This window comes from Lagenorhynchus albirostris, chromosome 10 (genome assembly GCF_949774975.1).
Source record: "Lagenorhynchus albirostris chromosome 10, mLagAlb1.1, whole genome shotgun sequence".
Lineage (NCBI taxonomy): Eukaryota > Metazoa > Chordata > Mammalia > Artiodactyla > Delphinidae > Lagenorhynchus > Lagenorhynchus albirostris.
The window spans coordinates 74,471,100-74,496,987 of NC_083104.1; the positions used below are offsets into that span (position 1 = coordinate 74,471,100).

At 44.7% G+C, this 25,888-nt stretch overlaps 1 protein-coding gene across 2 annotated transcripts in view; it reads right to left on the reverse strand.

The window, feature by feature from the left end:
- Positions 1-2,178: 2,178 nt before the first annotated feature.
- Positions 2,179-25,888, reverse strand: part of RCAN2 (regulator of calcineurin 2) — a 271,389-nt gene continuing 247,679 nt past the window's right edge. For both annotated transcript variants that reach the window (XM_060163046.1, XM_060163047.1), the window contains 3 exons: positions 25,282-25,455; positions 22,980-23,151; positions 2,179-4,702 (listed from right to left, as the gene is read on the reverse strand). In XM_060163046.1, coding sequence (XP_060019029.1) covers positions 4,542-4,702; positions 22,980-23,151; positions 25,282-25,455 — 507 coding nt within the window. In that variant the 3' untranslated portion in view covers positions 2,179-4,541. The remainder of the gene's footprint in view (positions 4,703-22,979; positions 23,152-25,281; positions 25,456-25,888) is intronic.

The following is a 25,888-nucleotide window of genomic DNA, read 5'->3' on the forward strand; positions in this document are numbered from 1 at the left end:
TGGCATTTTTTTTGTGGTACGCGGGCTTCTCACTGTTGTGGCCTCTCCCGTTGCGGAGCACAGGCTCCAGACGCGCAGGCTCAGCGGCCATGGCTCACGGGCCCAGCCGCTCCGCGGCATGTGGGATCTTCCCGGACCGGGGCACGAACCCGTGTCCCCTGCATCGGCAGGCAGACTCTCAACCACTGCGCCACCAGGGAAGCCCTCACCTGGCTTTTAAAACTGCTTTGCCGAAACCCTTTGAGGATCTCGGGCTTTTTAGGGCACGAGCCACCCGTCTCCTTGCAGGGCCCCACAAGAAACCTTTCCCTGCTCCTAACTCCAACGCTCAGTTTGTTTGGCCTCACTGTGCGTCGGGAACATGGACTTCCGCTAACACTCCTACTGTGTTCTGGCTTTTCCTCACTGTGCCCACCTACCAGAATTTCTAATTATTGGTCTGCTTACTTCTTTGTTTATTGTCTCTTTTCCACACTAGACTCTATTCCGTGAACCGGCAGGGACAATATCCACCTTTTCCACCACTGGAACCCAGGGTCAGGCACATAGTAGGTCTTTTGTACATATTTGCCACCTGAATGAACAGTGCCTCACCCAGGGCTTCAGTCCTATGCTTTCTAGTTTATAAAATACTTATTTATAGATTGTAAAGGAAGGCTTTGTGCATATGGAAATATCTCACCAACCTAAGATCCATGAGATGTGCTGTTAGGGTGAGAACATTCCAATCCTTTTTTACAACTAATGGTTCCTTCCCGTTTCCATGGTGGTTTTGTTTCAGCTGAGGTGTAATTTACATATATACTGCATGCATTTTGAGTGAATTTTGCATATGCACACGTGCGCAGAGGTCTAGATGGAGATGTAGAGAGATGTAGAATGTTTATAGCCCCCAGAAGGCTCCTGTGTGCCCCTTCTCAGTCAATATCCTCCAAAAGGTAGACACTATTATAATTTCTATCCATATAGGTCAATTCTGACTGTTTCTTAACATCATAAATGGAGTCTTACATGATGGACACTTTCATGTATTTTTTTTGCTCGAAAGTGTGATTTTGAGACCCAACCATGTTGTGGTATATCTCTGTAATTTGTGTTTTTTAATCGCTTTGTAATATACCACAGTTTATTTATCCACTCAACAATTGAAGGTCATTTGGGTTGTATCCAGTTAATGGCTATTATAAGCCCTGCTACTGGGAACACTATTGTACAAGTACTTTGGTGGATGTGAGAACTCAGATCTGCTGGGTGTCTGTCCTGGAGTGGAACCCCTCCCAGATCAGTCTATGTTTAGCCTTGGTAGATATTACCAAACAGTATTCCAACGTGGTAGTACCAGTTTATACTCTGCCTTGACTGATACCATTAACACTTTGCATTTCCCCATACTTAATTTTGGCCATTTTGAATTGTGTATAGTGTACCTATTTGAGGCTTTGATTTGCCTTTCTCTGATAAGAATTGATGTTGAACACATTTTAACATTTATGGGCCATAGGGGTATTTCAAGTGTGCATGTGTAAGTGTGAATTGCCTGTATATTTGAAGTACCTGCTTAAGTATTTTGACCATTCTTACAAAAGAATTGTCTGTCTTTTTCGTATTAATTTGCAGAAGTTCTTTTTACATTTTGGGTGTGAGTTATTTAACAACTCTATGTAATTAAGACATTTATCTTCTCCCACTCTGAGGCTTTCCTTTTCACTCTCCTAATGGTGTAATTTGATGAACAGATACTCTTAATTTTAATGAAGGACAATGTACCCATCTTTCATTTTATGATAGTGCTTTCTGTGTTCCATGTAGTAAAATTTTGCCTACTTCAGGTCTATTACAGTGTTTTAAACTAAAGAATAGAGTGGGGGTTATATTAAAAGTGTCCGTGTACACTTGGAATGGCTTTTAGGAGCAAGCTGGCTGAAGTGTGACAATAAACAGGGGCTCTCCCAGACCCCTTATCAGAGCCCCTCCCACCCCTCCAAGCCTTGAATTCCTCTTCCTTCATGAGATGCTGCCAACCAGCTCCCCCCACCCCATTTCAGGAAGAGCTCAGATGAGTTAATTTCATCTCTTGGTAGCATCTTAGAAAGACTATAGGCCGAATCGCCCTCCTCCACAATCACCACTCAGAAATATCCAACTCAGGCAGAAAACACAGAAATTACACTACGTGGACAGAGTCATTCACCAGGTATATTTGAAATCTAAGCTCTTTGAGCTATACACGTGCACAAATGATTCAGTTGGTGGCAATCTCCCCCTCCTCCTCCATATTTAAACTTTTCAAACTTAAAATAGTGCTGAAGAGGTTTGCATCCTGTGGCTCACGGAGATACTGAGGCAACTGTGACTTTCATGGTGCTCGGAGGGGCCACCGAAACCCTTCAAGGAGTCCCCCGTTTCTTCTCCCTCTCCTGGGACACGTGCTTCTCCCCACCTCCCCAAACCCAACCTCATGAGAGAACTGCTTGATCTGAGACAGATTAACATTGACACTTTGCAATAAATGTCACCAAGACTAACCACTTGGGTCATACATTCCACTGAGGGTTTTTTTGATGACACACAATGGTCATTTCAACTTTTACTAAATCTTGTTGGAAATGTCTGATGGATCTGTTTTAAAACATTGAGAAGTCATTTCCAAATAGTTTTCTCTCACCCAGATTTCTCCAGAGCCTGCCTTCTAAAAATTCTGACGCTTAAGAAGAGAATCAGCACAAAATGGACTGTAGTTCTCAACTTCTTCCACTAGAGGGAAGAATTCTCCACTATTAAATCTAATCTTTTCATTTGTCCATGAAAAACCAAAAACCTTCACAGAAAAGGAAAGTCAAAGCATTTGCTTGTTATATACTCCTCAGATTTTATTTTTCAAAGGAGCCTTCATTTTTCTACGGAAACTCAGGATTTTACAAGCAATGCTGTCTGTCCTCAGTTTCACCTGTACTGTATCCAGTACTATATTGCTATATTCACAGTAGAACGGACTTTTGTTTCTGAGTAATCAGGCTAATGTTTTAAGTTTCTGATGAAACTTAGACCTTAATCAAAAACCACAACAATCCTTCCATCAGGTGGCTGTGTTATTGTTCTTTGTGTTTTTCTGAGGCTTGGGTAATGAAAGTATTTCCCCACTCCATCGTAATTGGCATTTGCATCTAAAGTAATTCATGAATGTACAGGAGCAGATGAGGCCTGGCACATAGAGCAGAAGGTAATGGTTCTATAGGTGTATCTTCTATAATGCACTTTGGGCTAGAGAAATAGAAAAATCACATGTAACAAAAACAAATACGTTTTTGAGCAATACGGCATTGCACGAGTAGGAACCGCATACATTTATCTATCAGTCTTTCCCTTTGAATATGCTCAGTGGCTGCTACATTGATTTAGCTGCATTTCAACTGTCTGCAACAGACACTTGCTTCTTCGCTTTATTTAAAAGCAACTGCTCTTGATAGCAAAGATGTTGGCTAGTCATTTATATATCAGCATGAGAAGTTTTGTGCCCTTTCAAAATTCAGCATTATCCATAATAGAGTGTAATATTATCAGATTACCTGTATTAGTATATGAATGCATTCATAAGCAATGCACATATGCTTTAAAGCAGCTAATGGCTCAACAATCCCTAAATAAAAGACATCCAGATATTTAAAAGCACAGCTGAAACATTTGTACAAATATACAAAGAGAAAAAAAACAATCATTCAGACACCATGAAACTTCTGTGATAAATAGATTTGTCTGAAATCGGTCTCTATCATCCTGGACAAGCCTCCCCAACGAGGCAGGGAAACTTCTACAATGAAATCGTGGTTCAAAATCTACTGAGGGATGTCTTTGGGGCCAAGCTCAGTTTTTCCTCCAGGAATTTTAACAGAGCTATGAAGTCTTTGACTCGCAAGAGTGACTACACCCAGACTTGTTTAATAAGCTGGAGGATGCTGATAATTTTGCTAATCTAGATAGGACATGACTGGACGCTGACCATCTGTGACTTAGAGTATATCGTCAAATCGTGAAAATAAATGCTGGTGATCATGCATGTCCTGGGAATGTCGGGATGCAGAGGACTGAGGAGACCAGATAGGAATATCTCATGCAGTCAAAGTCAGGTTTACTTATGGTCCTACTTAAGTGGCCAGGAAAGAACAACGCACACACGTCGGGACTGGGACTGGAACGGCTCACAAGCAACACAGGTGCTATTTGCCACTGACGTCTCCGGCTTGGATCAACAGGAGAGCACGAAGGTTAGGCTGTGCTGATTGTTTAATAAGAAAATACTACTTTTTTTCCTAGAATCTTCTAAATAATGTCTTACACTCGATGGGTATGATATGATCAGGAAACATATCACCTTTTCCTAGCCCTTTTGTCCGAGAGGCTTGATTACAAGGAAGGAATCTCAAACAACCAAACACCCAGGGATTTAAAGGCAATTTTTTTTTTTTGACAAACAAACAACGGGGGGCGGGGGGAAAGCATGATAAAGAGGAGATGGGTATTCTCTTCGAGGTGGAGCAGTGAGCTCAGTTGGACACGGAGGGCGGCGGGCCGGGACGCCGGGTCTGGATGATTTTTGGCTTTGGGGACGTCTTTGGATCCTCTTCTTCCTCGATGTCACTGTCACACACGTGCACGACGACACTTGGGGTGGACTCAGTCCCTGCATGGAGCTCATACTTCTCTCCTGAAAAGCAAGAGAAATGGGGGGTAAGAATGCGGGAGGGATTTCTACACAAATGATTTGGTGAAGTTTGTTTAGGAAGTGAGGGCGCATTTTACGCGTCTCAGGAGATGCTGAGTCTTCTCCAGGGGTGGTGTTGGAAAGTGAAATGAGATTGATCCGTCTTTGCAGCTCAGCTCTGCCCCCCGTCACCTGTACAGCCCTGAACAGGCCCCTTCACCTCTCTTAGCCTCAGTATCCGCAGCTGTAAACTTCAAAATGGTAATAACTACAGTCCAAGGGATTGGGGTGATGGGCCTGGCAGTAAGTTACCAGTTTCTCTTCTATTTCCCAGCATTGCTGTTAACGGCTGAGTAATCCTGAGCCCATCACCTCATTCCTTCATCTTTTGGAGAAGTTCTCCAAGTTCTCCTCTTGCTGTACATTTCTTATGGCAAGAGCTGCCCCAGGACGGAATAAGCTGGAATTGCCACTCATCTGGGATTTCCATCCAGTGGTTACATGGTAACAGGTTTTTTTTTTTTTTTTTTTTTTTTTTTTTTTTTTTTTGCGGTACGCGGGCCTCTCACTGTTGTGGCCTCTCCGGTTGCGGAGCACAGGCTCCGGACGCGCAGGCTCAGCGGCCATGGCTCATGGGCCCAGCCGCTCCGCGGCATGTGGGATCCTCCCGGGCCGGGGCACGAACCCGTGTCCCCTGCATCTGCAGGCGGACTCTCAACCACTGCGCCACCAGGGAAGACCCCGGTAACAGGTTTTGATGACGGTCAAGTTCCCTCCAGTTCCAAGAGTCTATTTTGTGGCCCCACCCGTTGCAGAGCACAGGCTCCGGACGCGCAGGCTCAGTGGTCAGGGCTCACGAGCCCAGCCGCTCCGCGGCATGTGGGATCTTCCTGTACCGGGGCACGAACCCGTGTCCCCTGCATCGGCAGGCGGACTCTCAACCACTGCGCCACCAGGGAAGCCCTAGTAGTCTATTCTTGACTGGTTCTTCTTGTAGTCAATTCACTATTAGCCAGCAGGCTTCCTGTCTGTCGCTGTTTCACTTCAGGGTGTATCTACTGAGCATCTCCCATGCTCTGGCCCATTGCTAATCATAAAGGATACAAGGCACATTCAAAAATATTTGTGTCTTCCACAAGAGCACAGCCCAGTGATGGCACAGGGAAACAGAAAGTACCACAAAATACTATGGTAAGCGCTGGGGTGGCAATATATGTCAAGGACAGTGGTACCAAATTGCAAGGAGCAAGTAACTCTGAAAGGCTTCCCAGTGGAGGCGACAGCTGACCTGGGTCTAAGAGACAAGTAGAAGGCGTCCAGGAGGTGGGAGTGTGCAAGGGGCATTCTCAATCTGCATGCTTGTAACTTCTCAGGTTAACTGCTGACACACTTAATCTTCTTCCGACGTCCTATCTTTCCTTTCCCATCCTTCATGGATGGGAAACACCTAAAAGCAATGTCTCCCAGACAACCTCCTGGTCTGTGGCTCTCCAGGTCTCACTAGATCAAGTCCTCATTTCTTAGACTAGGACAAAAGACGCTGCACAGTCTCTCACCAATCATGACAGCCACATTTGTATACTCACCAAACCAGATACTTCTATTTGCTATAGTCTCACCTAGTCCCCGAAGTCTTGCCCTCCCTCCAGGATCAAAGCCAGACACCACTCAGTCCAGGCATCTTGCCTGTCCTCCTCAGTCTGCAGTGGACAGTGCCCTTCCGGAGGGCCGGGGCCAGGACTGTCAGCGCCAGAGCTGGGGTCGCGTTTACGTGCTCCTGTGTGCACCTTGGGAAATGTCCACGGTGAAAACAGCAAACGCTTGCAAGGCACAGTTTTAAATTTAGTGCTGACGTTAGGGACTGAGAAGCACTGACAATGCAATAAGCATCGAATCTCTTCTAAGTGATGCTGAGGGGGATGTGAATGTTCAGAGTCATGTGTTGCTATGGGTTGAATTGTGTTCCCCACCCCCGCCCCTGTCCCCACCAAAGACGGTGAAGTCCTGACCCCCAGTACCTATGACCATGACCTTATTTGGAAACAGGCTCTTCACAGATGACTAAGTTAAAATGAGGCCATCGGGGTGGGCCCTATTTCAAAATGACTGGTTTCCTTATAAAAAGGGGAAATTAGGACATGGGCGCTCATCCAGGGAGAACTGCATGTGAAGACTGAACTTATGTTGCCACAATCCAAGGAACGACCAGAAGCTACAAGAGAAGCCTGGGCCAGATCCTCCCCCAGCACCTTCAGAAGGAGCACGGCCCTGTGTTGTTCCAACACCTTGATCTTGGACTTTTAACCTGCAGAACGTGAAGCAATACACTGCTGTTGTGTAAGCCACTCAGTTTGTGGTCCTCTGTTGAGGCAGCCCTAGCAAACGGATACAGCCATATCTTGCTAAGAGAGTTCTCTCTCTGTCAAGAGTCGGAGAAGTCTTTACTGGACCTCCACACTCCGCCCTGAACCAACATCCTGGATGAGGGATCCGGATAGTTCACAAAAATGGAGCATCACACCTCCAGCACTTCCCTGGACCTTGGCAGCAACAAAGAGGGCGAGAACTAGCTAGAGCCACAGAAATACGGCCAGAAAGACTTTATAACTCAAAGTCGAGATCGGGTGAAATTGTAGGTAGAGAGAGTTATGTGAATAAGGTTGACCTTTTTTTTTTTATCTCTGGACTTTCTATTCTATTCCATTCATTTATTTGTCTACCTTGATGCCAATACTACACTCTCTTGACTACTGTAGCTTTTCTTTTTTTAATTAATAATTAATTAATTAATTTTTGGCTGTGTTGGGTCTCCGTGTCTGTGCGAGGGCTTTCCCCAGTTGCAGCAAGTGGGGGCCACTCTTCATCACGGTGCGCGGGCCTCTCACTATCGCGGCCTCTCTTGTTGCGGAGCACAGGCTCCAGACGTGCAGGCTCAGTAGGTGTGCCTCACGGGCCCAGTCGCTCCGCGGCATGTGGGACCCTCCCAGACCAGGGCTCGAACCCGTGTCCCCTGCATCGGCAGGCAGACTCTCAACCACTGCGCCACCAGGGAGGTTGACTTTTTTGATACAGAGAGCTGACGGGGCCAGCGTGGATTCAGGAGAGGAGAGTGACAAAAACAGGGAACACGGAGCAGAACTCGTGCTACGCTTTGCTTCCCTGCCGGCTAGCAGGGACGGATAGTCTGTCTGAACCTAACTTCCCTGGAATCCACACTGAACTTATTATCCTACATGCCCTTGTAGTTGGGATGTACACATTGACGCTACTCACAGCTCAGTTAAGTGTGTTTGTTCCGTTCTCCTTTAAAGCAATTTGTCATTTTTATCAAAAGCCCAAGGGAGAAGAGCCACTGCAGACGCTGCTAAAGAGAGGAAGCTGTGTGCAGCCGGCTTCACCTCAGCGTTCCATGAGAGGCTCCGGGCAACAGGTGGGCAGACCTTGGGTGGTGGCTTCTTTGAGCAGCTGTTTTCAAACACCTGACAGCTTACTGGGGGCGCTTGTTGCAAAGAGAGTTTAGCAGCATGAGGATGCAACTCTGCAACTTCAGATGTAGTGGCATCTACTTTGGTACCCAGCACCCCTAGGTGCTTCTCCGTGTTTCAGTGTCTGGGTGGACACTCTTACATGGTTTGGTGTGACAGGCCGGGGGCAGTGGTCCTGTGAGGATGCTGGTGTGCAAATAACTTGCCCCCTCCCTTCCTCCAGTCCGCACCATAATTTTTCGTTGGAAAATGATAATAGTGCGGGGAGAGGGTAGCAGAGGGAGGGATGCTGAGGATGCAAACAGGAGAAGAAGCAAGGCATCCCAGATCAGCTCTGCGGCCCCTCCCGGCCACCAGCACTCTTCGTCTTTGGCCTTCTCATCTTTGTTTCTGGGAGAACAGCAAATCCTGTGGACAGTGATGGAGTTCATCGTACCCAGGGTTTCTAGAATTTTCTCTTTCCTCCCGGAACGCTTTGCAAGTCTGAATGAGAGACACCTTCAGACAAGAAACAGAGAAAGAAATAATTTCTGAGTCATCAGATGAGGTAGTTCTTGTTTTTCTGCACAGGATTCCTTCGACGTCCTCCTGTTTGGAGAAGCAGTGCCTTTTGCAGAGACACTAGTGGCTGCCGTGGTCCCCTCCGTTGCCCTGTTGGGTGTGATGCAGGGATGAGGCGAGCAACAGCCTCTCATCTTCTGATGGGGGGATGACAGAAAAGAATCTGCCATGGCAGATGGAGACCAAGGGACCTGGGGGTGAGGTGGTGACAGCAGGGACCCCAGCCAGGGGACTGATCAGATGTTGCCCTTTCTTCATCTGTTGGAAAGAAGCTAGCTTTTTTAAAAAAAAAAAAAAAGTAGTAAAATGTGCATAATGAAGCTAGCTGTTTGATGAAACCCTTTCTCTGCCCTGGCTTGGATAAAGACTATTCTCTTAAAGACACCTCTAGTTGCAGTGTGTTTATCTATTTGAAAAGAGATGCTTTCCTCTTAGACTAGGTGTGCTGGGGACACACTTGGGATGCGGGCCCCCCTGTGCAGGGCAACTTTCACATTGAGTTAACAAAGTCAGACTACTTGGTAGTAGAGCTGTTTTACTGCTGTGACCCCATTAATGCTGACATTTCACTGTTATGTTTTTGGAAACTTTCTTACTATCAAAATCCAGCAAAACCCAACAGCTGCTGAGAGCCCACAGAATCAAAAGACATAGCTTTGGTCTTGCTTTATTGAACTTTTCTGTTTTTGGCCTCACCTTCCCTTTGGGCTTCAGCTAATTCCTCTACCATGAAGGCTGACGTCAGTGCCGTCACCCCCTGGGGCCCCACTGGGCTCAGGAGGCGACGAGGAGGGGTGGCCAAGCAGACCAGTGTGTCTTTTCAAGGCCAAGCCAAGGCTCACCCTTCACACTCCCAACTCCTCGAGTTCGTATGCAAACTGTCCTTTCCCCAGGCCTCAGAAAAGAGGCCAGGACCAGAAGCCCTCAGAAGAGGCATTGGTTAGGGTTTTCTACCTCCTTCCATGAAACAAATTCCCAGCCAAGCAAGTGTAGACTCCTCTGGCGTGTGGTCACACGTTAAATTCTCATCCAGGCCTTTGGAACTGTCATGGGCTTGGGCACAGTTCAAAAGACGTGTGTAAGTTTTAGCTTTCCCACTAAGCTAAAAACCACTGAAGGGCAGGTGTCTGTCCTATTGTCTGTGAGCTCTCAGGGCCAGGACATAGGAGATGTCACAGACACTTGCCATCTCTCTGAAACACACCAGCAGCTATTTACTGAGCCCTTAGTAAATGCCAGACACAGCTCTAAGTACTTCACAGAAATTGGATATTTAAATTACGGCAACAGCTCTGTAATGTGGGTTTCATAATGTCTCGATGATACAGGAGGACATTGAGATCACACAGGTAATGAACGGCAGAGCCACGATTCAAAGTCAGGTCCACCTGACCTCAAAGAATGAGCTCATAATTCCTCTCCAGCCCCGCCTCTCACGACTCTACTGCTTTCAGATTCTACAAGAGAGTCTGTTGAAAGTCTGCTGAAAGTCCTGGTTTTAACTTTTAATATTCTCTCATGGCAACTCATGTTTTCGTGAACAGTCTGTAGCTAAAGTTGGGCATTTATTCCTTCTGCATCTTGCCCTTTTTGGTTTGGCCCATTGCTAGTTATTCTAGGTAAGATCTCCTTGACAATGAACCTTTTTAGAAGACAACACTTAGTAAATTATAAAAAATACAGGGACTACAAATTATAGACGGAGATAATTTGCATCTCTTATGGTAACTTTGGACTCTCTGGAAATAGATCCTCCATGATTTCTTGTTGCTTTACCTCTACTACCTCTCCTATTCAAGGTGAATTCTCAACAGGAAAGTTACGTGTTGTAGTGGATCGACTGTGTTTTGCAAAGATGGTCATAATATTTCCTGCCCGACATTACTCTTCTAGAACCTTGCCACTCCTGCACTGAGGACTGCTTCCTCTTTGCTCCTTCCCCTAAAATCTGTTCAGGCCTCTAGGATGCCTTGACTAATACAGTATGGCAGAAGCAACCAGTGCGACTTCTGAGTTAGGTCACAAAAATGCCAGGCACTACCGCCTGGCTCTGCCAGGGTGCTCATGCTTGGAACCCCGCCTCCATATTATAAGGAAGCCCAAGCAGCGCCCGAAGAGGCTCCCACGGAGAGAAACCACAGCCTATCTGGGCTGCCCGCCAACGGCCATGCCAACTTGCCAGCCAAGTGAGTGAACCATCTTGAAAGCTGATTCGCCCATCCCCAGGTGAGTGGCCCCAGCAACGCTGCACGAAGCAGAGATGAGCGCCCCACCCCGGACCCTGCTCCAAGAGCAAACTCGTGAGCAAAATAAATGATTGCTGTTGCTCAAGCCCTACGTTTTGGCATAGTTTGTTATGTAGCAATTGATACGTGGGGCACAGGTCATGTAAGTTCTTTGTTCAAAAGCAAGCTGACCCCCTACAACTGCGTTGAAATTCATTGCCTTTGGTGATTTTTCCTCTTTGCTTCCCTGCTCACATGCTATGTTAGAATGGATACTTCACCAGTTCCAGTGATTCCTTCCAAGGGGAGGGAGTTCCATTAGCCCATCACTGGGACCCCTCTCTCTGGCCCCTCTTTTACTCCTCCGCAGTGGAAGAGGAGTGACATCTAACGGGTACCTTTGGGGAAAGGAACTGGCAATGCCAGCTCACCCTGTGCCACCTCTCTCTTGATCCAGCCCTGCCTGCAAAGGGCTTGTGCTCTGCTGTGCTCTCGGCCACGTGCTAAGCCCAGCAGAAAAAACCCTGCACTGTGGGGCAGTCTGACTGTTTCCATCTCTGGGACAGGCTGGGTAAAACTGCATGGCTCTGGGTTTCACTATTTTTTTTCTTTTAATAGGATTGCTTTGGCTAGTTTTTTTGGTTGTGTTTTGTTTTTTGTATGCACCGCGAGGCTTGTGGGATCTCAGTTCTCTGACCAGGGATTGAACCTGGGCCCATAGCAATGAAAGCACAGAGTCCTAACCCCTGGACAGCCAGGGAGTTCCCTGAACGTGACTACTAGGGAGCCCTGGCTGTCGCTCATCTTGGCCGCCTTCTCAGCGTTAGTCTTTCATCAGAAACAAAGCTGGCGTTATTAATCTTATTTACCTTATTTCTTATCTAACCCTCAGCAAGTTCTGAACCAAACAGGAAAAAGCAGGTGTCAGTTATTAATCTATACTGAATTTTAAGAATGGATGATGGCTTATCAAGAAAAGCGCCAAGAGCATCTCTAACTCGACCCTTGAACGCAGGGCCATGCTGTGTTGTGTGCTGAGTCCTACACTTCAGTGTGGATTAACAGCCCTTTAACATTTGATTAAGAAGAAAACTGAAAAGGCCAGTAGTAAAATCATTTCAGGCTTGGCCATGCTGAGTTGACACTGCAAACCCCTACCCCCAATTTTTAAGATTGTAAATGTGATTTTTTTTGCAAGAGGAAGTAGCGGGCATCAGTCCTGATTTATGGAATAAGCAAAATGGAATTTCCATGTGGGTTATTTTTACTGAACATGCTGCCTGTTGGGAGACTGAACACAGAGACTGAGGGAAGGGTTCAGAATGATTTGAAAAGTGTTTGAAAGGGTTCACATTTGGATTGCCTTTTTTATCAAGTGTTAGGGTTAGGACTTGATAGCGTTTGGCAGGGAGGGGAGGGCCCACAAGCCCTGGATTACCATTCTCTGGTCAACTGTGTAGACGGAGGCACCTGGCCCTGGTCTGGCTCTCAGATAGGGGAGAGGTGGGGAGCCGAGAAGGGGTGAAGGGTGACTGGTACCTCCATTCCTCCACCCCAGGCACCAGCCAGTATTTGAGCTTACTGTCTTTTAACCCTCTCTCCATCCTGGCAGGGCAGATGCTGCTTTGGTTTGGTGCCCAACGGGTTCCTCAGTAGGAGGACTGAGTTATAGTGAAAAACATCATAAAGTTGCTCAAAGCTGCACCCTCCCTCCCACAGATATGCTATTTCACGATATTTTTAAGTTATTTACTGGCAATCTTGTCTTCCCCTATTTTTCCAAAGGGAAGGAAAGAAAATGTGTGTCTGTGTCTGGGAAGGGGGCGGGGAGCATGTCTCTGTACTGTCCCTCCTCTTGCCCCACTTGTTTCTGCTCCCACACTGGTACCTGACACCTTACTAGGCACTCCTGGCCTCTGTGTCTCTGATGACTCTTTGCCATATTTGAGAACCACCCGATAAATACCACCACAGTGTAATTAGTGTGCTTCTCAATCAGAGGTGCTACATTCCCAATGGTGTCTGGAAATGTGATGTGGATTTTTTTTTTTGGTTGTCATAGGGACTAGGTAGGGTGTGGATACTGGCATTTAGTAGGTGAGGCCCAAAGATGCTAAATGTACTGCATTGTTAGTTCCAAAATGTCACATTGAGAAACACTGAGCTAAGAGCTTAACATGAGCACTTACATTTCAGCAGGAGACTAAGATACGGTTTGAAAATCAGGTGACAATAAGTAGGTAACACACACTAAGCATTTACTATTATCTCATTTGATGTTTGCAACGATCCGATTTTACGGTTGAGGATGCTGAGACACAGAGAGGTTAAGAAAGTTGCTCAAAGTCACACAGCTAATAAAAAGTGGAGGCTGGATTCAAACTCACATCCTGAGTTTTAATCATCATCCTAAAGCAAGAGAAATACCTCTCTTCAAGTTGGAGCTTGATTGACAGCTACAAATTAGAAGAGGAGATGACCCAGGGCAGAGGGACTTACTGAAACTTTAAATATCACAGCTGGTAGTTTCCTGGTGGTCTAGTGGTGAGGATTTGGTGCTTTCACTGCCGTGGTCTCGGTTCAATCCCGGGTCGGGGAACTGAGATCCCGCAGCCGTGCAGTGTGGCCAAAAATATAAATAAATAAACAAGTAAATAAATAAATAAAATCACAGCTATTTGTTAGCCATCTATTCATCAGATCAGTCTGAGAGTGGAGAAAGAACTGATTTTCTAAGCAGAAGTAGAAAGAGGGATTTAGGATTTTTTTAAAAAAATCCAGGGAGGAAGAAGTATTTGCAGAGAGGGAAGTCTTCTGCAAATGTTTTCTCTCTGATTCCGTAGTGATTCCACAAGCTCATATTTAATTTTGGGAACCCTCGGAGAAAAATGCAGTAGGTAGACATGAGGGCAGGATGAGTCACTGAAGAGCAACTCTGTCCCTTTCCTTTGCACAGCAGCTGTTTCTGTCAAAAAATGCCCTCTAGGCTTCGGTGGCAGAAGGTATAAAGCAAAGCCTAGACCAACCCAAATATTTCACTGGCAGTTCCGAGAACAAGCCCATGTAAATAACAACCAACACCTCAAAGGACGCGCACCTTGTTCTTACTGCCTGGTAGACTCTGTAATTCATGTACTGGCAGAGGAAACAAGAAACCTCTCTGAGCGTGCCTTGCTAAACAATACTGCTCAGAGCAGAATGATCACAGAACCCACTATGGATTTGATAGTTCTTATGTACCAGGCACTGGGCTAAGTGCTTTATGTATATTATTTATTGTATCTTCATAATGAGCTTGCAAGTTGTCAAATAATCACCATTAAATAAAAAGAGGTGCAGCGGGGGAAGTGAATTGCTCCAGGTCACCACAAACAAGCGGTGGAGACAGGACTCCAATGGAGGTCTACCGAGTGCGAAAGCATGACCGCCATATTGCCTGTGATGTTCAGGAATGAGGTTGGGAGGGCACAGAAAAGACATCAGGGCTACACATGGACCTCCCTGCCTCAGTAGGTCTGGAATATGCGCATGTTAGGAAAAGATTATCCATGTGAGTGATTGGGGGTCTTCCTCACCCACCCCTCTCCTCAGCCCCGACCCTCAACAACGTAGGAAAACAGAAGTGGTCTTTGGTAAGATGGAGGAGGGCTAAGGGGAGGGAGAGGAAGAGGGAGGTGGGGAGAGGCAGAATACTTCCATAGTTTTGTTTTAAGAGGTGCTCTATTTCAATAAAAGAAAGTTTGCCTCACACTTGTCAGAACGGCTATCATCAAAAAGTCTTACAAATAACAAATATTGGTGAAGATGTGTAGAAAAGGGAACCTTTGTACACTATTGGTGGGAATGTAAATTGGTGCAGCCACTATGGAAAACAGTATAGCGAGTGGTTCCTCAAAAAATTAAAAATAGGACTACCATATGTTCCAGCAATTCCACTCTTGGGTATTTATCTGGAAAAAATAAAAACACTAATTTGAAAAGATACATGCACCCCAATGTTCATAGCAGTGTTATTTACAGTAGCCAAGATATGGAAGCAACCCAAGTGCCCATCAACAGATGAATGGATAAAGAAGATGTGATACACACACACACACACACACACACACACACACACACGCATGCGCGCACGCAAATGAATATTACTCCGCCATAAAAAAGAATGATTCTGCCACTTGCAGCTGTGTGGATGGACCTAGGGAATATTATGCTTAGTGAAATTAGTCAGGCAGAGAAAGACAAATACTATTTGATATCACTTATATGTGGAATCTAAAAGATAAAATACATACATATAGCAAAACAGAAACCAACTCAGATACAGAGAACAAACTAGTGGTTTTCAGTGAGGAGAGGGAAGGCAGAGGGGCAAGAGGGGGTAGAGGATTAAGAGATACAAACTACCATGTATAAAATAGATGAGTAACAAGGGTATGTTGAAGAGCACAGGGAGTTACAGCCATTATTTTGTAATAACTTTTAATGGAGTATAATCTGTAAAAAAATTGAATCATTACGCTGTACTCCTGAAACTAACATAATATTGTAAATCAACTACCCTTCAGTAACAAAAAATAAAGTTTGCTTATCTTCTGGGGCTTTTCCTCTAAGACTGGATTAGGTGGCCAATCTATCTTCATTCCCTCCTGAGTCATTTAGGACCTGAAGGGAATTCATGGGGACAATGGATTGAGGCCCCTGCATTAGTGGTTGAGACAAAGGAGTGGAACCCTAGGTGGAGGTAAAGGACCAAGGGAACCAGAGAGGGAGAAGGTGGAAAGATAAAGAGAAACCAGGGAGACAGGGTCCCCGGAGCCTGCGAGGTGGGGCTTGTGTTCCCGGGATGAGAGGAAAATGCAGACGTGAGGAAGGGAAGTGGACGCACTCTCACTTTGTATTTGGCCATGGAATCAGGAGGTTCTCCAATCTGGGAATGATCACCCTGTTCCTCCTTTCCCAAAAATAGCAACCTGGCATTGGGACTACGGGTATGCGCATGGCGCATGCGCACACACGCCCACACCCCCCACGTTTTGCTCCTGTGTCTTTTCCGTTTTCCTACAACGTGCATATTTTACCTGTGAAATAAGAAGAGGAAATATTTCATCTTGCTACTCAGTAATGATTGAGGATAATTGTGGAATGTATGCTAAGAAGAAAAGCCCCTTTAACATCACCCCCCCCCCCCCGGGAAAATTCTTCGAAAGTAGGTGTAAAATAAGGAGCTCGTGTCCTGGGCTCACAAATCTGCGTGTCCCTCGGGTCGGGGGTGACGTGCAGAGACTGCGCTACATGGAAGCCTGGGACTGGCTGTTTTATTTGCTTTTTGTGTCTGTGATCAGAGTATAGCAGTTGTCGAACAAGAACTGGGGCTTAGATAGCGGTCATGCTACAGGTACCCCAAATATAGGTGTTCATCTATATTTAAAAAATGGAATTTTCCCTACCTTGGAATCAATGAGCCTGGAATAGAAAATGTTTCTTCCTTATACGTGACACGTATTAATGAAATCTATTTTCTGTTTGGGGAGAAACAATGTATACTGAGAATCAAACCAGCAATTACTATGACATGTTTTGATGGAGAAGAATTTGGAAAAAAATCTAAATATAGCCGATGTACGCAACTCGAAACTCGAGCACCATTTTAAGCCCTCCTCTGCAGTTAACTAAAATTGATCTCTCTAACAAGAGCTAAAAATAGCAGGAGGAAAAAAAGGCCCAGACAATGACTTTCCATATTTCTCCTTGCAGGCATTTCCAGTGACAATGAACTTGACCTTCCAGAGCCATCCTAGAGAGCAGAATAAGCTGACATTTCACAGCCCACCTCTGACTGACCACCCATCTAGTGCCACGGACATCTCTCTATTTTGCCATTTTGCTAATGTGTACAGATAAGCTGTTTTGCTGGGCTGGGTTTTGTGTTTCCTATTTTGTTTTACATCCAAAAAGAACATAGGATTATACTCTTTCTGGAGTCAGGAATAATAGGCATTATAAAATAAACAAAAGAAAATATCCGATTCATTCTCCACCAGGAAAAAGCTCATCTTATTTTGTCCAGGTCATTGTTAAATGATGGGTGTCTGTAAATTCACTAGGGGAATTAATATAAATGTAGAAAGCTTCTATTTTTTTGATTTTTTTAATTGAAGTATAGTTGATTTACAACATTGTGTTAGTTTCTAGCATATATATATATATATATATATATATATATGTTTTTCAGGTTCTTTCCCATTATAGTTTATTACATGATATTGAATATAGTTCCCTGTGAATAAGTAGGTCCTTGTTGTTTATTTTATATATAGTAGTGTGTACCTATTAATCCCAAACTCCTAATTTATCCCTCCCCCCACCTTTCCCTTTTGCTAACCATAAGTTTGTTTTCCGTGTCTGTGAGTCTGTTTCTCTCTTATAAATAAGTTCATTTGTATCATTTTCTTTAGATCCCACATATAAGCGACATCATATGATATTTGTCTTTCTCTGTTTGACTTACTACGCTTAGCATGATAACCTCTAGGTCCATCCATGTTGCTGCAAATGGCATTATTTCATTCTTTTTTATGGCTGAGTAATATTCTATTGCATATCTATACCTCATCTTCTTTATCCATTCATCTATCGATGGACACTTAGGTTGCGTCCATGTCTTGGCTGTTGTAAATAGTGCTGCTACGAACATTGGGGTGCATTTATCTTTTTGAATTAGTTTTCGTCTTTTCCAGATATATGCCCAGGAGTGGGATTGCTGCATCACGTGGTAACTCTATTTTTAGTTTTTGAGGGAACCTCCATACTGTTCTCCATAGTGGCTATACCAATTTACATTCCTACCAACAGTGTAGGAGGGTTCCTTTTTCTCCACACCCTCTTCAGCATTTATTATTTGTAGACTTTTTGATGATGGCCATTCTGACCAGAGTGAGGTGATACCTCATCGTAGTTCTGATTTGCATAGAAAGCTTCTGTTTTATATAGACCTGTCCTTTAAAAAGAGCAGAGCATAGTGAATTCTGATTCACATGTCCTGCTTGACATTAGAGGAAAGCATCAAACTTGCCTTAAAGAACCGATGCTGTGGATACATTTTAGGAGGTGCCAATAAACAGAGAAATGAAATTTGGAGGAACAAATGTCTAAGTTCTTTTGTATTTTTAAAATGTCCTTTTGCAACAGTCTGGAATTTCTTTTGGAGAAATTAATTTTACTCTTCAAGAGATCTCCCTGGTTTTGCAAACTTTGCACTCTTCAAGGTGCCAGCTTCATTAATCCTTTCTGTTTCTCACCAGGGGCAGAGGGACGTATTTTAACTTACGAGCTGTGTAGCCTTGGGCAAATTACTGAACCACTCTGTGCCTCACATTCCCTAGCTGTATAAATGAGGAGAATAACACCACCTTCTCGTAGAGTCACAGTGAACGTTAAATGAGGTAATCTATATAGTAAGGTGTTTAGAACAATGCCTGACACACAGTAAGCCCCATATGTAAGTTTTAACCATTGTTTCTATTTACAGCTTTCCCCTTATTTATCTATTTTACTTACTTTCTGGATGAAAAACAGAACATATAGCCATGGAGACAGTGGTTAAAAATGTTTGAAATTGTGCCTCTCATATATTTTCCGCACTACGAATTTGTTCTCACTATAATAAATAGTACAGAGAGATGCTTGTCCAGTGTTGGGTGGCCCTGGTCTCATGTCGTAACATCCCATTAAGGATTTCAAAGGATCTCAGAGGAAACCCACAAGCTTGGGTTTGATCATGGTCCCTTTGTAATTGCACTGTTCCCTCCATGCTCGTTTCAAGAGCTTCTTTAGAAGTTCTGGGGAGCACAAGTTGCCCCTCTCTGGAAGAGGGTCACCAGTGTGCCTTGCTTAAAGAACGACGTGCTGTTTTGCCCCTTCCTGTCTGAGCTAAGGCCTGTGTCCTCACTCTCCCATTTATCCTCCATGAAAGGGTCTAAATAGAGCACACGATTGCCTTCCATGGGCAGCTAGATGTGCCAAAGCTCCCACAAGTCAGCTGGTTTGCCAACGTGATCCCGGGCCCGAGGACCGTCTCACCCTGGATCCCTGCTCAGAGATGCTCTTTCGTTAGAGTTACTTTTCTTCAGTATCCTTAGATTTCTGCATCCCTTCTCAGTCACTCAGCTGAACCAGCTGAGCACTATTCGCCACTCCTCCGAAGGAAGAAGAATACCATTCCTTTGATCATTTGAGTTGCTTTTCTCTGCTCTCATTCGAATTTATTTCTCTACTGCTGGAATTGAGGTAGTCATCCTTAACATGGAATGACTTATAATTTGTTACTGAAATGATTCTGCCTAGGGAATAAAAAATGAATTTTAGGGCTTCCCTGGTGGCGCAGTGGTTGAGAGTCCGCCTGCTGATGCAGGGGACACGGGTTCGTGCCCCGGTCCGGGAAGACCCCACATGCCGCAGAGCGGCTGGGCCCGTGAGCCGTGGCCACTGGGCCTGTGCGTCCGGAGCCTGTGCTCTGCAGCGGGAGAGGCCACAACGGTGAGAGACCCGCGTACAGCAAAAAAAAAAAAAAAGAATTTTACTAAATTATTACTATTTTTTCAAATGGAAATGCTAGAAGTCCTCTTGGTGGAGAAAACATTAATTCAGTGCTGCCTGACTCAGTCTGGCTAAAGCCATAAAGCAGCAGCCATTTGCCAACGAAGAATTATCTCTAGGGGGGCTCATGCATTCATTCATTCGATGTTTACTGAGCATCTACTACGTGCAAACTGCTATCAGGCCCTGGGAATACCAAAATGAATGAAACCTGCATTCTCCCCTCAAAAAGCAGAAAAGACAGAAAGATGAACAATAGAAAATTACCACAAGGGGAAGTGAGCATTTGTGGAAAGTTCCAGGAGGAGACTGAAGGAGTAATTCCTTGTCTTGGCACCTGGTTGGGGAGGGGGCAGAGGTGTGGGTGGGGGGATGCAGGCTGTGGCCCTGCCCTCTCATCAGTGCAGCCGAAACAGCCGCCAGAGGCCCAGGCCTCTACTAGAACCTCTGTGATATTTTCGGCTCAATTGTTGGGTATAAATCATTCATCTGTGTGGGGTGCAGAAGCTTCAAGGACACTGGAACAGGACACGTGGATAACTAAATAAAAAGAAACAGCCTCAAACAGCTGGCAAGGAATGGAGAGAAGGATAAATGAAGAGAAGACACCCAAACTGCAGCTGTTCTATGGGACGCTGATATCAGTCATCTGTAAAGAGCAGGAGAGTCTCCACATTCGCCGTTGCCCACATAGCGCACAGATCTTCATTTGCACACTTATGAGACCCTGGATTAGACCTTCTGGAAGTTATGATGGTGTTAGAGGTGACTGTCAAGGGAGGGTTGAGATAAATGTTCTGCCCATGTCAGAGCAGAGTTGGCCTAAAGTCCACCCAGGCAGCTAGGATCCTTAATAGAGACCATTGGATCTGGCCCAGTGATGGTCAGAAGAGCCAGGGTTGACATTTGTCTCCGCCCCCAACTAGCTGTGTCACCCCAAGCAAGTGTGTTCACCTCTCTACAACTCGGTGGTCAGATCTGGAAAATGGGAATATTAATAGTGCCTGCTTCCGTGCTGACTGCACCACAGGGCACTTCAGAACTGGTAGATTTACTTGGTGAGGGAAGGTGAGGCTCATAGGTTAGCGGCACAATTAAGGCAAAAGGCATGAATTTTTAACACTGTCGATAAATTATTCACAACTCTAAAAAGAACCCCCTTTTTTCTGCCTCCTCAAGACCATTTCCTTCCTACTTTCTCACTCCTCCGAACCAGGTTCTGTGAGCTTCCCTTCTGAGACCTGGTTCCCATTGCCTCTACTCCTTCTGCCTCTGTCAGTCGCAGGTCACACTGGTGCCTGGCAGTGCCCTCCAGACCTGGGACTCAGCTCAGTGAGCCAGTGCAGGCGTCTGACACTTGGCCTTATCTCGCCTTTGCATCAAGCTTTGAGAACACTGACTATAAAGGAATTTTCTTTTAGGCTCTGGATAAAAAATGATTTTAATTTACTGGATTACAGTGAGTAGACCAGAGGCCAGCTGGGATCCGAAAGTCTGATTTAGCCTGGACTTCCTTTATAAAGAGTGAAGCAGGAAGAGTACTGCCTCAGGGCCCTGGTCCTGTCACTGGCAAGTCATTTCTGCCCTCCTCTCTGGGCCTCAGTTTCCCCTCCTGGAAAATGCAAGTTGGCCAGTGACTCCTAGGCCCTCTAGCCAAGACCTTAGTGATTCTGTGTAGAGCTCTGTTTGCTGACATTCAAAACAGCTGTACCAGATGTTCAACTGTGTTCTTGTTAATATCTGCTTGGGAGTCAAAGGAGCAGCTCCAAGGATGGCAGCTTTCATTGGTCCTGCTTCTGAAGTGCCCTGAATTACTGGGAGAAATGGGTCATAGCCTTGACGAGCAGACTTGATTTATCGTACACACTCTACAACATTTGCACATACCATGCACGTGGGAGTGCATATGTCCAGGATTCCTGTATGTGGACTAGACTTTCAAGGAAATCACATTCCATAAACATCTCCCTTATTATCATATTGCTTTTTTCCTCAGCCCATCTTAGGAGTTAGACACCTACTGCTTCTCAGTAGTTGAAAACAATGGCTATTTTAAAGGCTTCGGGAAGCTGAGTGACTGGTCGGTGATTACAAAGAAACACCCAAAGACCCTCCCCTGGAAAGTGCTGTAATCTGACTTTAATGCTACACATGGGGCAGCCAGTAATTCTCTTGCAGGGAGTAATTATTAATCAAATCTCAAGACCCAGTAGGATGGTCAGCTTTCCCTGAATTGCCTGGGAATTTCTCGGTTTTAGCATCACAAGTTCCCAGGACCCCTGAGTCTGCGTGAACCAGGAGAGCGGGTCACCCTCATACCCAGGATTCTTAAATTTCAGTGTATGCAAGAATCAACACGTGTGCTCATTAAAACTGCAGATTTCTGGGGTGGGAGATTCTGATGCCAAATGTTTTCCTGACCACACTAAAAAGTACTGATATGAACGTATTATAAATTTAACAGCCCCGGTATTTAGCTACCAGTGGTTCTTGAACTCATCTGCACATCAGAATCACCTGGGGAGATTTTTAAAAATACCAACGCGTGAGTTGACCCAAGTCAATTAAATCAGAATCTCTCGGGGTGCGGTCAGCCCTCTCTCACAGCGGGAGAACCACTGGAAGAGAGAGAAGACACAATGGCCATTATTTACCTTTGGATCTTTGGTTCCTAAAACCTCAGCTGCCACCTGGTTTCGGACCACCCACTCTCCACCACTTCCTCTCCTGCTATAATATAGGAAAACTACTATGGAGTACAACGTGGCACCATCTGCTGAAATTGAGGACAGCATCACTTCTAGGTATAAAACATAAGCTTTTGGATAAGTGCGTCTGGAAACCATCCAAATGTTCGTCAACAGGAGGGTGGATGAATACAGAATGGTGGTGGAATCGCCCAGTGGAATACTACACTGCAGTGAAAATGAGAGCATCCAAGCTACAGGTACCAACACTGGAACAAAATGACCATAGATTTTTCTAAAGTTAGAGGCTATTGTGACTGGCTTCTTGGGGACTTAGAGGCTTCACTTTGGCAGGTGGCTTGTCTTGTAGCAGAAGATTCCTGGGCACAGCCATGGCAGCAGTAAAACAAGGCTGCACAGCATAGAAGCCTCGTCGTGCTAGCTGGTAGAGCTCATTTTGCCTGTTTTGCAAACTTAGAATATCTTCATTGCACTCCAGAATCTGCACGGACTGACATTTTCGTGCCAGTTTCTGAATTGTTTTTGAACAGGTACAAAGTCTGACGCTGCATTTTCATTCATCATTCCTCTCGCTGGCCACATACAGCGATAAACCCATTAGAAATGCAGATGTTACCGGGAACCCAGGATTTCAGGACTGTTATCTTGTTTGGCTTTTCTAAGTTGCTGACAAATATTTATTTTCAGGAAGGCCCACAGAGCTTACCTGGTCCTAGTTTGGCCACGGCATAGAGGAGGTCATAGTTAAGGACTGGTGTGGCATCACTGATGGGCTGCCAGCCGACAGGAGGAGAGGCAGGGGGTGAGATGAGAAACTGTTTGGCGGGCTGTGGTGGAGCCAAATGCAGTTTGTCTCCGTCTGTCTCTGGAGTCTGGACCTTTCAAACACAGCAGAAATGAAGACACAAGATTCATTGTGGCCTCGGATGTGCACGTTGTTCCACTAAGACGCAGAGCCTGGCTCTCAGCCAGGTGTGACAAGTGAACCAATGAGCCAGGCTACAGTAATAGTGACTACTGACCACACACCACGTGCTCATTACCTTATTTGATCCGCAGATAAGTGGAGCTCAACATTTAGCTGCCTAAGAATGACCTGGGAAGCTTACTGAGTCGGACTGCTGAGCCCCGCTCCTGGAGTTTCTGAGATCGGGAGCAGGGCCTGAGAATCTGCATTGCTAAACAAGTTCCCAGGCGATGCTGACGGTGCTGGTCCTAAGACCCCTCTTTGCCCCTCCCCACCCCTCCCCATCCTTCCTTCCCACCTTCCTATCTTTCTCCCTTCCTCTCTCTCTCTCTCTTTTAATTGAGGTGACAGTCACATAATTTGAAATTAAACCATTTTAAACTGAACAATTTCAGTGGCATTTAGTATATGCCCAATATTGTGCAATCACCACTACTATTGAGATTCAAAGTATTTTTATTACCCCAGAGGAAACCCTGTACCCATTAAACAGTTACTACCGTTTCTGCCTCTGGTCAGACCGTGGCAACCATCCATTTGCTTTCTGTTCCTACGGATTTGCCTATCCTGAACATTTCTTATAATCAACTCATAGAACACGTGATAGTTTGCATCCAGCTTCTTTCACTTAGCATAATGTTTTCAAGATTCATCCACGATGTAGCATGTATGAGTACTTCATTCCTTTTTATGGTTGGATAATATTCTACTGAATGGATAGACTACAATTTGTATATCTGTTCACCCATTTTTGAACATTTGGGTTGTTTCTACCTTTTGGCTCAACCAACCCTAATAACCTGATTAAAAAGTGGGCTGAGGACTTGAATAGACACGTCTATAAAGAAGACATACAAATGGCCAATAGGTAAAAGAAAAAAGGATCAACATCACTAATCATCAGGGAACTGCAAATCAAAACCATAATGAGATATCACCTCACACCTGTCAGAATGGCTATGATCAAAAGAACAAAAGACAACAAGTGTTGGTGTGAATGTGGAGAAATTGGAACTCTTCCACACTGTTGGTGGGAATGCAAATCGAGCAGCTGCCTTGGAAAACAAAATAGGGGGATTCCTCAAAAAAAATTAAAATAGAACTACCATATGATCTAGCAATTCTACTCCTGGGTATTTGTCCAAAAGAATTGAAATCAGGACATTGAACAACTATTAGCACTCCTATATTCATTGTAGCACTATTTGAAATCGTCAAGACGTGGATACAACCTAAATGTTCATGGACAGATGAATGGATAAAGAAAATATGATATATACATACAATGGAATACTATTCAGCTTTAAAAAGAAGTAAAGTCTACGTTCATTTCATTGTGTCATCTCTTCAGAGTCCAAAGGCGGAAATGATCCTTACAGACCAATAACAGATGGATTGAGATAACTAATAATGAAATGAAGACACTAATGAAACATTATGGGCATTGATTTTCTACTGCTGTGGACTTCATAAATATTGCCAAGAATTACCCGTGCCTTTTTATAATAGCCAGAATTTATTTTTGGATAAAATAAAACACAATATTGATTTCCATATGTTTGTAACTTTTCCTCATGGGTATGAATCACTGAAAAGGTATACAGTCCATTAAAACTGTCATATAATTTAATTATAACCCTGCTAGCTGAGTTGTGATCAGAGCATTCTTATTACAAGTACTAGCTGGCATTCATTGTGCATTTACTGAATGTTAAGCGCTTTAACACACAGTAATTCATTTAATCCTCATGACAGTGTAGGGAGTATGTTATCATCCCCATTTTACAGATGAGAAAACTGAGGCCTAGTGAGGTTATGTAACCTGCCTAGATTAGAACCAAGACTGTTGGCCCTCAGAACCTGCTTTCTAAACCACTCTGCTGTCCCTGCCTGGGAACCATGATATAAGGTTGTTTCTCAGTGAACGAATTATAGACTACAAGCCAATCTGAAAGTAGAAAGGGCTCCATTTACATTTTGAAAAGGTAAAAAAAGAATAATGCAGGGCAAAAGGATTCACTTTGGTAAAGAATGATCTTACCTGTGCAAAGTAGAGTTTTAATTTTTTCCCTCTGAACTGGGTTTCATGAAGCTCTATCCTGGCTCGGGCTGCAGATTTGGGATTGCTGAAGTTTATTCGGACACGTCTGAAACTCTTAAATAGCTGGAACGTCACACAGTCATCATAAGTCCGGAACAGACCCTCAAATTTTTCCTGATAAAAACAAACACAGAGGAAAGTCCATTGGCCATATATCTTGTACTCTGCCAGGTCTGACAAAAACAAATAACTAGGTAAATAAACAGGCTCTTCCTAACATAAAATTAAAACAGAGCACTGTAATGTATTTTTTTTCACCTGTTGGTCTGTTACCAGTTACTAAACATGCCTGTGGATTCTGTCAAAGGACTCATAACCTGTGTCTAGGGATCTGTAGGGGGACCCGTGAATGGAGTTAGAAATGCATGAAAAACCTGACAATTATGCAAAGTGTTGAGTGTTTCAACATATATGTGTTTGTTTCTGGGAGAGGGATCGTAATGGTCATAAGATTCTCAAAGGAGTCCATTATCTCCAAAATATTACAGCTATTGAGTAAGGCATGTGGTGGACATTGCTAGTGATTATCAAGCTTGGGGGCACTGTT